This window comes from Carcharodon carcharias, chromosome 14, assembly GCF_017639515.1.
Source record: "Carcharodon carcharias isolate sCarCar2 chromosome 14, sCarCar2.pri, whole genome shotgun sequence".
Classification (NCBI taxonomy): Eukaryota; Metazoa; Chordata; class Chondrichthyes; order Lamniformes; family Lamnidae; genus Carcharodon; species Carcharodon carcharias.
In genome coordinates, this window is record NC_054480.1 from 5,172,133 (window position 1) to 5,185,710 (window position 13,578).

At 42.9% G+C, this 13,578-nt stretch overlaps 1 protein-coding gene across 3 annotated transcripts in view; it reads left to right on the top strand.

Annotated features, from left to right (window-relative positions):
- The window catches only part of LOC121287439 (potassium voltage-gated channel subfamily KQT member 2), a 165,191-nt gene that overhangs the window by 114,620 nt on the left and 36,993 nt on the right, over positions 1-13,578 (top strand). Inside the window, exons 10-11 of one of the 3 annotated variants that reach the window (XM_041205322.1) lie at positions 7,837-7,843; positions 7,967-7,974. The exons of 1 other annotated variant lie outside the window; for it this stretch is intronic. In XM_041205322.1, coding sequence (XP_041061256.1) covers positions 7,837-7,843; positions 7,967-7,974 — 15 coding nt within the window. Of the gene's footprint in view, positions 1-3,232; positions 3,290-7,836; positions 7,844-7,966; positions 7,975-13,578 lie in introns of all 3 variants that reach the window. One more of the 3 variants, XM_041205320.1, reaches the window with a different exon arrangement.

Below are 13,578 nucleotides of genomic sequence, written 5' to 3' on the forward strand. Positions count from 1 at the left end.
ACTTGACTGACCTTTTTGATGAGGTTACAGAGAGGGTTGGTGAAGGTAATGCTCTTGATGTGGTGTATATGGACTTCCAAAAGGGATTTGATAAAGTGCCATCTTTGTCAACAAAGTTAAAGCCCATGGAATTAAAGGGACAATGGCAGCATAGATATAAAATTGGCTGAGTGACACGAAACAGAATATGGTAGTGGTGAATGATTTTCGGACTGGAGAACGATTATAGTGGGGTTTTTCAGGGATTGGCATTAGGACCACTGCTTTTCTTGACCTATATTAATTACTTAGACTACAATGTATTGGGCACAATTTCAAAATTTGAATGTTACACAAAACTTGGAAGTATTGTGAAATCTGAGGAGGATAGTGATAGACTTCAAGAGGACATAGAAAGGCTAGTGGAATGGGCAGACACATGACAGATGAAATTTAATGCAGAGAAGTGTGCGGAACATAGGACTTAGGAGCAGGAGTAGACCATTCGGCCCTGTGAGCCTGCTCTGCCATTCAATAAGATCATGGCTGATCTGGTTGTGGTCTCAACTTCGTTTTCTTGTCTGCCCCCCACAACCCTTGACTCCCTTGTCTATCAAAAACCTGTCTAACTCAGCCTTCAATAAATTCAATGACCTACCCTTCACTGCTCTCTGCAGAAGAGAATTCCACACACTAATGACCCTCTGAGAGAAATGTTTCTCCTGATCGCAATTGTAAACGGGAGATCTCTTATTTTAATATTGGGTCCCCCAGTTCTAGTCTCCCCCAAAAGTGGAAACATCCTCCTGGTATCCACCCTATCAAGTTCCCTCAGGATCGTATATGTTTCAATAACATCACCTCTCATTCTTCTAAACTCCAATTGGTATGGATCAAGAGATGATACATTCTGTTCAGAAGAACGAGGAGAAATAATAGAAGATAAAGGATACAATTCTGAAGGGGATGTTGGAGCAGAGGGACCTGGGTGTATATGTGCACCAATCATTGAAGATGACAGGATGGTTAAAGCATACAGGGCTCTGGGCTTTATTAACATGGGCATAGAGTACAAAACAAAGACACTGGTTTGGCATCAACTGGAATATCATGTCCAGTACTGGGTGGGCATCGCACTTCAGGAAAGATATGAAGGCATTAGAGACAGTGTAGAAAAGGTTATTGCAAATGGTTCCAGAGATGAGGAACTTCAGTTGTGTGGATAGATGGAGGAAGCTGGGACTGTTCTCCTTAGAGAAGATAAGGTTGAGAAGAGATTTGATGGAGATGTTGAAAATCATGAGGGGTTGGGACAGAGTGGATAGACAGGAACAGTTCCCATTGGCAGAAGGGATGACAACCGATGACACCAATTAAGCTGAATGTTAAAAGAACCAATGGAGAAATGAGGAAAACCTTTAGGCAATGAATGTTTGAGATCTGGAATGCACTGACTGAGAGCATGGTGGAGGTAGATTCAATCATGGCTTTTATAAGAGAATTGTATAATTATCTGAGTAGAAAAAAATTGCAGGGCTATGGGGAAAAAACAGGTGAGGGGGACCAGCTGAGTTGCTGCCTAGAGCTGAATGGCCTCATTCTGTGCTGTAACTATTCTATGATTCCTCAGTTCCCAGCAGACTTGAGCTTAAATGTGTAAAAATGACACCAAATTGGCACTTAATTAGTAAATATGGCTAATGTAGAAAAGAGGATAATGCCAGTCTGATACATAAGGGATCTGCCACTGAGATTACTTCTAGGGCACATTGTTAGGGCAGAACAGAGGAAGCTTTACTCTGCAATGATCCAGCTAGGCTAAAACCAACTGGGAATGTCTGATACTGGCTTTGAGTGTCTCAATTGGAAAGAATTCATTACCCAACACCAGCACAGTTCAAAATACAAACTTCTCTTTTCAATTTTTTGTGCAATTCACATCTCCCGAATATAATCATCATCACAGGTTAAAGGATCTGCTTCCTTGTACCCTGTAGTGTGAGGTGCATTTTTCAGACCCATTGAACGGGGAAATCTGTAATCTTCATGAAGTAACCCGCTTTGTGAAACTCCTGGTAACTCTAACCATAGCTGTGGCTATAGCAGCCTCACAATAGATGAGCTAATGGACAAAAACCTTCTTCCCTGATGGCCCAGCAAAGGCAGAAGTTAGGTAACTGAGTTCAGTTGCTCCTGGAGTGCTCCTGGAATGGGAGAGACAATGATGGCTCCTGTTGAGAGGTCCAACAAGTAGGTGTTGGATGAGAATGGGATTCGGCACCCCTTCATGGCTGAATAACTGGAAAATACCCTCTTTCTGAGTTAACATCTTGATTTTGGGGGTGGGGGGGGGGGTGGGGGGGTGGGGGGAGGGGTGGGGTTGCAGGAAGGAGAGGTGAAATTGGCATTTGTTGGTAACACAGATGAGAAATTAAAATTGGGCTGGGTGTAACGTGGGCTCTGATTTGTTATCACCCATTTACTATTACTGTCCCAGCAAGGACTAATTCACCCCCAATGAAGTCTGGCATGTGGGTGTAATACTGGATGGTGGCCAGCACCAATGGGAACAGTCACGCCAACTGCAGCAAGTCACAAACTGGAGAAGATAGTTAGCCAAATTTTCAGGGCGGGTCCTTAGTGAAACATTGTCACCAGGGGCTGGGCCTTTGCGCTCCTGTGCTCTCCTCTCAGAAATATTTGCATACTAACATAAACAGGGCAGATGGTAATGCACTCATAGTGGAGTGGAAGGGACTGAGTGTATCCCATAACAACACTCACTTTTGAAGGTGAAAGGATGTTGTTTATCTGAATGATCCCTCAGTTTTACAAATTAGAGTTGCATTCTTTCGCTGCCTGCTATAGATTCTGTTTGTTTAGTATCTTAATGTACATTTTCCCTTTGGGGAATATTGGGAAGTATTGGAAGGATTAGCAGGCTGATTATCAGCCTGTTGAACTCTGTCAAGAATGTTCCTTCTGTGGCCAACAAGTCCTGGAGTGGGACTTCCTGAAGCTTCTCGCTCAGAGACAGGGGCACGACCCACTGAGCCGCAGGAGCTCCCCTTTTTATAGATTCTGTGACTAAAATGAAAATTGTGAGAGAACATAGATCCTTTATGGAGAAATTCAAACGGAGTTTTGCTCATTCCAGCTAAGTTGCTTTATTTGGAGAATGCTGAGCTACTGATTCTGCAGCTGAATCACAGGGAATTATCATTATTAATTCCCATTTTCCCCTTGTTTTCAGTAAACACAAATCACGTCGTGATTCCATGTGTGGAATGTGCTGCTCAGGAGATCCTAGGTATCCGTGTGAAACTCTCCCTTTGGTAGATTGATCCCTGGCACGGCACGGCTGGTTTACTTGTCCCCTCGCTCGCTCGCTCCCTCCTTCGCTCGCTCCCTCCCTCCCTTGTACCTTTCCTCATTCCCTCCTTCCTTGTGTGTCTATCTCCCTTTCTCTTTCTCTCAGATCTGTTCAGTTTGTGCATTTATTTTGTGCATTCTGCAAAAATTAGAAAGAGAACCCAATTGCTCTTTTCATTATTTATCTGCTCTCTCCAGTCTAACAATTTTTTGTAAGGAAGTTTTCCATTATTAGAGAATAATCATTACATTTAATTATTAGAGAATAATCATTACATTTAATTATTAGAGAATGATCATTACATTTAATTATTAGAGAATAGTCATTAAATTTAATTATTAGAGAATAATCGTTACATTCGATGAAAAATATCTATTTGCAAAACATCGAAACAAATAGAAATAAAAATAAAATACTGCAGATGCTGGAAATCTGAAATTAAAAATAGAAAGCCCTGGAAATACTCAGGCAGTGTCTTGGGAGAGAGAAAAGAACAAACATTTTGTTAAAACTGAAATGTTAACTGTTTCTCTCTCTACAGATACTGCCTGACCTGCTGGGTATTTCTGGCAATTTCTGAATTTGACTTTCTGTTTCTGTCTCTGTTTTGCAAATATAAATTGGCAAGAGGTTAGAGATATGACACATTTCTACTGATGTCATTAACTCGGTGTAACTCCTATTCCAGAATTTTGCAAACAATTTAGTTATTCCCCTTATGTAAACGTGGTTAATGCTGTTTGGTGGTAATGTTGAAGTTGGGAGGTTTTGTGATCGTGCACAGGAGGAGATGACTAAAGCCAAAATGAGTCTCTGCTTCCAGTGGTAGACAATGGATTTGTGTTTCATTTTGTCATGTGTAGGTTTTGTGTATTACACAGCTCCCACTAATATGTGGTGAGCAATGGGCTGAAGGCTTAATCTAGCCAGGGATAGAATTACAATATGGAAATGAGTCATTCAGTATGGTGGTGTTTATCTGTCACACAAGCAGGAGAACGAACCTTGGTTCCTATGTTCCAGGTTAGCATTTGCTTCACCCGTCTCGTTAACTGATTCACGGCTGACTGCTGAGATTAGTCACCAACTCCATTATTGTTGTATTATAGAACCACCAGTCACAAGATGGCACCTGTGGTAAAGGAGCACTGGCTTGAACCCCTGTCTGCTGCTGAGAGACTGTGTTCAGGCTTCCGCAATGCCACGGACACAAGTCCGACTCGAAATTAGAAATTATATTAGCTATGGAGTGGAATGGATCGGGGAAGCAAGAGTGGGAAGGGAAGGCGTACCAAGGAAGAAAGATTGCAAGAGGGGAGAGAGGGTCTGCAAGAGGGGAGAAGGGGGCTCCAAGAGGGATGAGGGGGGCTGCAAAGGGGGGGGAGAGAGGCTGCGAAGGGGGAGAGAGGGGCTGCAAAGGGGGAGAGAGGGTCTGCAAAAGCAGTCAGCAGACTCCATTTCAAGCTAATAACCAGGGTCTTTTTAATGGCATCAGATCAAAAAGTACTAGAAGAAATGAGAAAAAACTCTTTGCATCCTAATGGGGAACTTGCAAAGCATACGGAATAAAACAGCTGATTTGGAAGGATTAATAAAGCTACAGGATTCAGATATTATTGAGGGGGCAGAAACATGGCTGCAACCAGATGTTGACAACTCAAAAGTGTTCCTGGAAAGTTACACAGTTTTTTTTAAAAGACAGGTAGACAGATGGCCATAGAGGAGTCCTATAGCTTGTAGGACTGAGCTTGTCATGGCAGAGCAGAAAGACCTTAGCAGTAATGTGGCTATTGAAATATTATCAGACCAACTAGAAATGAAAGGGAGATGTACGGTCATCCTAAGAACAGTCTATAAACCCAAACATGATCATAAAGAAACGGCTAAGGAGCTCAACAAAGCTTAAAAAAGGATCCAAAGCCAGACTCCATATGCTGACATCATAACAGGCAGACACAATGGGCTGAATGGCCTCCTTCTGCTCCGTAATAATTTTGTGATTCTGTGATTAATCAACCCAATGTTAACAGGAGTGCAGGACACATTATCCCAATTCACTACACTTGTGGAAAGGCTGCGAAAGATCTCTTAGGTGTGATTGTTGACATTGGAATGGAACAGCTGGTTGAAGAACCAACAAGAAGGATGAGGCTCGTGGACCTCGTGCTCACCAACAATACAAGTTTGTTTACAAGAGTGTCTGTCGAACCAGGGATTAGTGATCACTGAGTCGTCATATCTGACCTGTACCTCTTATGTAAATATAAGAAAAAGGCCAAAAGGAAAATCGTCTTGAGAAAATGAACTGACAAGGACAAAATAAGAAAGCATCTTCAGAATTTCAGCAATTGTTACTTTATTAATTTAGTTTCATTGTCAGCGCAAGAAAAATGGGCCAAAGCACAAAATGACTTATCAGAAACCATGGATAAATACCTACCATCCAGATTTTCATCCAAGAAACAGCCCATGGTTCCGTAGAGAGCACCGGAGGCTATGCCCAACAAAACAGCATCTCTGCAACAAGGCTAAGAAGTCCGAGGACGAGGAGGAATGGAAGGAATTCAAAACCTGTCAGAGAAAAGTAAGAAAGCTCTGAACAAAGCAAGGAACAATTATGGACTGGTTTTGTGGCCCCTGCTGCGTTTGTTTTTGGCAGGTGGTCAGGTAAAAGATGAGGGATGCAAGTTCTGTGTGGGATCCTGATATGGCGTGGGATGTAAATAAGATTGAAGTAACCCAAAGACATGCTGCATGAATCAATACTGGAAATATACTGGAATCGCACCCTTGATCTGTGATTTGGAATGGGAATCGCTGTAGAAAAGGGGGGAGAAAAATAGACTGACCGTGTTCTGTAAAATAGGGAATGGACTGGCGGGAATCGACAGGGACAAACACCTGCTGCCCTCTGGCATTGACAAAACATGAGGCAGACATCCACACAAACATAAAGACCATTTGTTTCCAAGACAGTGTATCAACAAACTTTCTTCCCAAGAACAATCCCACAATGGAACAAGCTGCCAAAGGAGATAGTCACAGCCCTATCATGGGAGATTTTCAAGACCCATCTTTAGATTATTTCTATTTATAGGTTTTCATTATCAGCACTTTGTTTTCAGCAGGTCATGTTAGCACTCTCCATATAAATGTTGGCAGGTTACAGGTATTAGTCTGTGATGCCAACACAACTAAAGCAAAAGCAGTAGGGTTGAAGACAAATCAGATAGACCTGGTCTTTTACAGCCTGCAATTCCGAAATTCCTGCATCTCTGCTTCAATCGCTAAATATTCCACAACCTCACATTGTTCTGTCTAAAAAAAATTTCTCCTTTTCTCTGTCCTAAAACTATTTATTACACCAATATTTATGACCCTTCATTGTAGACCCTCAGTTTAATTGGGTTTCACGCAGGCACCTTCCCGATTATGGTATATTCGAACACCAACTCGAGTTAGAAATACATTGATGCTCCTTCGCTATCACTGGGTCTGAATTCTGGAACTCCCTACCTAAAAGCACACTGAGGGCACCTTCACCACACAAGTGCAGGTGTTCAAGAAGATGGCGTACATAGAGTAAAGGGTTGACTCTAATGATAGCTACTGAGCATGTGCGTAAGGAGCAATGTCATCGTGATGTCACTCACTGAGAGAAGTTGAGTGAGAAGTGCCTCAGAGAGGAGCTGTACCCATGTCCTCGTGTTCTATAACTTTGTAAATAAGTAGTGATGTAAATAAACGTGTTTGAATGAAAGACTGTTGCCTCCAGCAAGATCTCTTCTAGAGTTAGAATCCTGAGACAAACCCACAATAACAGATGGTGGCAGCAGTGACTACACCCACAGAGAAACAGTAGAAAAAGGCGGGAGAAGCCTGAAGAGAAACCCAGCAGTACAGAACAGCGGGTGAAAGACTTTGAGGCTGTGGTAATCTGATATGTAATATACCTTTAAGAAGAATGTTGTAAATGGAAGATCATATGACCTTAGTATCCAATAGCAGAGCAGCACAGGCTACCCCAGTAGTCTGTAGAGTCTGTAGTGTAGAGACAGGGTTTGAGTTGAAAGTACACAAGTGCAGCTGCTGAATACCTTTGTAAATAAACAGAATGTGTTGCACCTAAGAATTGTTTACTGACCTATTCTGTCTATTGCACCAACTCAGCCATCCCACAACAAGTGTGCAACCTGGATCCATAGTCCCAGCAAACTGGTGACCAGGATCCAACAAACTGGCAATGAGGAAAAGGCAAGAGAAAAAGTGAGAAAAAAGCAAGGAACCAGTGAAGATACAATAAACTGGCTTTGAGAACAAAACCAGTTAATGAAAGAAATCAAGAGAAACGAAATTGGGCTGTACCTTGCAAGGTAATTGTAAATAGAATCTTCATCCTAATCGTTGAAGCAATCCCCTCACAGAATGCTGCAATTTGGAAGAATTGATCTTTTCGATGCAGCCATGGACGATTGCGGGGTAAGAAAAGAGGTGAGCAATCCTCTTATCTGTGTGTGGGTGTAAAACCTATGAATTGATTCAAAGTCTGATGGCACCTGGTGCCCCTGATTCAAAAAGCTTTAATTGGTGGACCTCGTAAAAGGTCATTACCAGCCAAAGCCGTCGGTAAGGATGCAATGGTTCAAATTTAACTCAAGAAATAGCGCCCCGGGGGAGACAGTTGCTTGTTATGTGGCAAGTTTGAAACAGTTAACAGAGCATTGCAAGTTTGGTACATCTTTGAATGATATGCTCAGAGATCATTTAGTGTGCGGTGTAAATGAGGACACCATTCAGAAGGGATTATTGACTGAAAAAAATTTGGATTTTAAGAAGGCATTAGAAATAGCACTGGCCATGGAAAGCACAGTAAGAGACTTGATAGCCATACAGGGAGTGAAAATGGTGCTGTCCTCCGCATTAGGCGGGAAGCCCCAGCCAAAAAGGGCAAGAAGCGGTAAGCACCCACCGCTAGCAGACAAATAAAAAGAAGTGACTTGGCAGCAAAAACATGGAATAATGGCAACAGGGGTGGAAACAGACAACCTTATAATGATTGGCAGTTTAAAAAGATCGAATGTTTTATTGTCATTGAAATGGACAGCTAATGAGACAGTGCAAGGAAAGAGTCAGGCAGACTTTAAAACAAAAGGAAAAGCCTCATGAGATCTACAATGTAGAAGAGCCTGAAGTAACAGATTCAGATATTTATTTGTTGCATAGCTTGAAGGTTGGGAGAACCCTAGACCGAATCGTCTTCAGCTGTTTCATCAATGACCTTCCTTCCAATATAAGGTCAGAAGTGGGGATGTTCACTGATGATTGCACAATGTTCAGCACCATTCGTGACTCCTCAGATACTGAAGCAGAGCATGTCCAAATGCAGCAAGACCTGGACAATATCCAGGTTTGGGCTGACAAGTGGCAAGTAACATTCGCACCACACAAGTGTCAGGAAATGACCATCTCCAACAAGAGAGAATCCAACCATCGCCTCTTGATGTTCAATGGCATTACCATCACTGAATCCCCCACTATTAACATCCTGGGGTTACCGTTGACCAGAAACGGAACTGGACTAGCCATATAAATACTGTGGCTACAAGAGCAGGTCAGAGGCTGGGAATCGTGCGACGAGTAACTCACCTCCTGACTCCCCACATCCTGTCCACCATCTACAAGGTACAAGTCAGGAGTATGATGGAATACTCCTCACTTGCCTGGATGAGTGCAGCTCCCATAACACTCAAGAAGCTTAACACCATCCAGCACAAAGCAGCCCGCCTAATTGGCACCACATCCACAAACATTCACTCCCTCCACCACCAATGCACAGTAGCAGCAGTGTGTACCTTGTACAAGATGCACTGCAGGAATTCACCAAGGCTCCTTCGACAGCACCTTCCAAATCCGTGACCACTACCACCTAGAAGGACAAGGGCAGCAGATAGACGGGAACACCACCACCTGGCGGTTCCTCTCCAAGTAACTCATCATCCTGACTTGGAAATATATCACCGTTCCTTCACTGTCACTGGGTCAGAATCCTAGAACTCCCTCCCTAACAGCACTGTGGGTGTACCTACACCACATGGACTGCAATGGTTCAAGAAGGCAGCTCACCACCACCTACCGAAGGACAGTTAGGGATAGGCAATAAATGCTACCCTACCCAGTGAAGCTGACATCCTGTGAATGAATAAAAAAAAAGAACAGAACCAAGATATGTAATAGTGAAGGTAAATGACAGACCTACTAGAATGGAAGTGAACACAGGAGCTTCCAGTACAGTGATTGGTGAACACATCTTCAAATATCTGGATTATGGTGAACATAAATTAAATTTGGAAGAAGCAGATGCCAAATTAAAAACTTATACGGTTGAAGACATCCAAGTCAAAGGTATAAGTAATGTAACTGTTCATTGCGGAAGCCAATCAGCAAAACTACCAGTGTTGGTATTGCGAGGTGGAGGACTAAGCCTACTAGGACCAAACTGGCTGAGGGAAATCAATCTTGATTTGTCGCAGAGATTCCAAAAGGAAGCTGAAAATATTCCTGTTTTGGAAAAGGAGAGTATAAAGACCCAGCAACCTGAAGAAATGCAGGATGTTTCAAGCAAAGGCATGGTAGGACAGCAAAAAGAACGAGGAGAGACCATCCTGAGGGTCAGGGTCCAGGTCGAGGTGAACAACTCCTGAAAGAAAAGTGAAAACCTGCTGAAAGACCTTCACACTCAACCAGCTTCCCTCCTGTCTAAGTTTGTACCCCTGGAAAGGTATGAGGGGAAACAGAAAGAATTCAGGGAGACGGTACACCAATGCAAGAAAGAGATGGAAGCACTGGAGAAGCAGATGCATGAAGCTAACGAGGCTTTAGAGAGAAAAATTGCAGAATTTTCTAAGAAGTAGACAGATGATGAAATTCTGGAAAGCTCAACCGGTGAGTTCACTCAAATCGAGCTTACAGCTGAGATAATTTGGGCCAATATTGGCCCAAATAGTTGACCTGGAAGTCAAATTGCAGATGCTGATGCACTTAGTCATTTGCCCTTATAAGAAAAAGATGAGGATGTTCTAGTTCCTCAAGAACGACTATTGTTGTTGAATTTCTTAGATTCATCACCGTTATGTGCCAGACAGATCAGAGACTGGACAAGTCAAGACCCAGGCTTAGCCAAAGTACGAGAACAATGTCTTCATGGTTGGTCACAAGAGTGGGTATCTGATGAAATGAAATCGTATTTTAACAGAAGACATGAAATAACCAGCCAGGATGGTATCTTATTGTGGGGAGCATGAGTGATTGTTCCTTCAAAAGGAAGAAAGTCATTGTTAATTGAACTACACAGCGCACACCCAGGAATATTTTGAATGAAGACCATAGCACGCAGCTATCTATGGTGGCCTGGGATGGATGGAGAAATAGAGAGTTTAGTGAAGAATTGTGTGCAGCATCAGCAAGTGCAAAAGTTACCTTCAACAGCTCCATTTAACCCTTGGGAGTAGCCAAGAAGACCATGGGTATGATTACACATTGTTCCCATTAAAGGTCCCACATAGCCAATGCTTCTGCTCATTGTTGATGCTCGCTCTAACTGGATGGACACATATGAGGTGAAGTCACCAACATCTTCTGCTACAATTGAGAAGCTACGTCAAAATCTTGCCGTTCACGGATTACCAGAAGTGGTCGGATCTGATAATTGCATGGCATTTATGAGTGCTGAGTCTCAACGATTTATCAGCCTCAATGATAACACTCATGTAAAAACTTCACCGTACCCACCCTTCCTCAAATGGACTGACCAAAATGGCGGTTCAAATATTCAAGGCAGGCATGAAGAAATTAACTGGAGATTCCATAGAAACCAAGCTAGCACGCTTTCTTTTCCATTATAGGACCACCCCTCACACAACAACAGGTGTCACACCTGTGGAATTATTGATGAAACACTGTCTCAGGACGCGATTGAGTTTAATAATGCCAAATTTAGGGGGGAAGGTGGAAAGGAGTCAGGGAAGACAGAAAACTAAACATAACTGGCGTAGTTGTGAGAGGAAGTTTACCGTAGGAGAGATGGTACACGTGAAGAATTTTGAAGAAGGACCAAAGTGGTTATCGGGTGAAATAAATGCAGTGACTGGACCTCTACCTTGCCACATGAAGGTGGAAGACCGAGTCATACGGAGACATGTGGATCATATAAGGAAGGGAGAAAAAAATCACCTAGAAATGATTCCACTAGTGTTCACGGCCAAGTCAATGTTTCCTGATGAAAGAACTCAACCGAGGGGAGATGTGTCTGAAGGATCGGCTTTACCTGCAAGAGTTGAGGAAACAGATTTTCAGGTGTCTACCGAAGAACCTGATGTTCAGACAACACCAGAAAAGGAGGTTCCTGAAAAATCATCTGAAGATGTAGAGCTGAGACATTCTACATGCTTAAGGAAACCCCCAGAAAGACTGAATTTGTAAATTACTTATCTGTGTAAATAATTTGAGATTTTGAGAAAATTGTAATTGTGACCATAGAATGTATTTCTGAGTAAAGGGAGAGGGATGTGGTAATCTGATGTGTAATATACCTTTAAGAAGAAAGATATAATGGAAGATCACGTGACATTGGTATCCAATAGCAGAGTAGTGCGGGCTACCTTAGTAGCCAGTGGTCTATAGTTAGAGTCTGTAATGTAGGGACAGGGTTTGAGTTGAAAGCACACAAGTGTAGCTGCTGAATGCTTTTGTAAATAAACAATGTGTTCCACCTAAGACGTGTCTACTGACCTACTCTGTCTATCGTACCAACTCGGCTACCCCACAAGAAGCGTGCAACCTGGATCCATAAGTCCCAACAAACTGGTGACCAGGATCCAACAGAGGCCAACCCAGAAACCAGACCAGAGAGGAAAACCACAAGGACAGCCCTGCAACTAGCAAGGCGAGCAGTGCAGGAAAAGGGAACTTTGACCAGGGTGAGAAATGTTTAATCCCTTTCCCATCCCAGAATTGTTCCAATACATGGAGGGACCCAAACAAGCTGAACAATAGCAAAAATGGCAAAAAATAATTCACTTGGTACCGCAATACCTCAGTTCTTGCAAGTAAAAAGACCAAGTTAGCACTTTGTTATTTTTTAAAAAATTATTTGTTCATGGGATGTGGGCTTCACTGGCTAGGCCAGAATTCATTGCCCATCCCTAATTGCCCTTGAGAAGGTGGTGAGCTGCCTTCATGAACCACTGCAGGATGGTGAGTGATTTGGAGGGAAACCTCCAGGCAGTGGTGTTCCCATCTGTCTGCTGCCGTTGTTCTTCTAGATGGTAGTGGTCATGGGTTTGGAAAATGTTGTCTAAGGAGGCTTGGTGAGTTCTTTGCTATTTGCTGTCGGGAGCATCCGGCTGATGTGCTGGTCAGAACAAAGAGACAGCCTCCTGTGAGGATGTCACTGGAGCCTTTGTGAGGATTTCACAAGGTACTTCAGTCCCCCTAGAAATATTGTGATCGAGGGAAAAATCTAATTGACTCAGTCAAAACCAAGTGAAGGAATTGACTCATCCATTAATGAATTGGACTGTCTAACGGACAATTGTGATTTTGGAACATTAAAAGACGACCTGATCAGGGATAGAATATTTGCAGTGTTTTAGATGAAAACCTCTCTGTCTTTTTTACAGTCTCTGAAAGATTTAACTTTAAGTAAAGCCAGGCAAGCTGGAGACCGGAGGCAGAATAGAGTCTTTGTAAGAGAAGCGAGGGAAATCCGGCAGGAACAGCCCAATGAAGTTGTTCAGTTTAAGGTTGTAAAACCGAAAGTACAGTAAGGTAGCCATCATTTTCCAATGTCCCGCTGGGGCAGGAAGAAGGTCCACAGGTGGGATGATTGTCCCGTCCAAACTGTGCAGTCCCATGGCTGGGGCAAGTTAGGACATTTTAAAATGGTTTACCATTCCAGGACATCTGCATTTACCAGACAGAAGGAGAAACCTATTAAAGGAATCTCCATTTAAGAAACTCAAGACCCAACCAGGAAATCGCCTTCCTAGGAGCAATAATGTGAAAAAAAAAGCCAGCGTTGGAGGTGCTAAAATTGAAGCCAATGGACATCCCACTGAATTCAAACTGGACACAGGAGCTGGAGTCAGTTTTATCTGTCAAAATACTTCTGCTGTCTTCTTCTATTCAACTCTTAAGGTCCAAGGAGGCAGTGGTGCTGTAGTGGTATT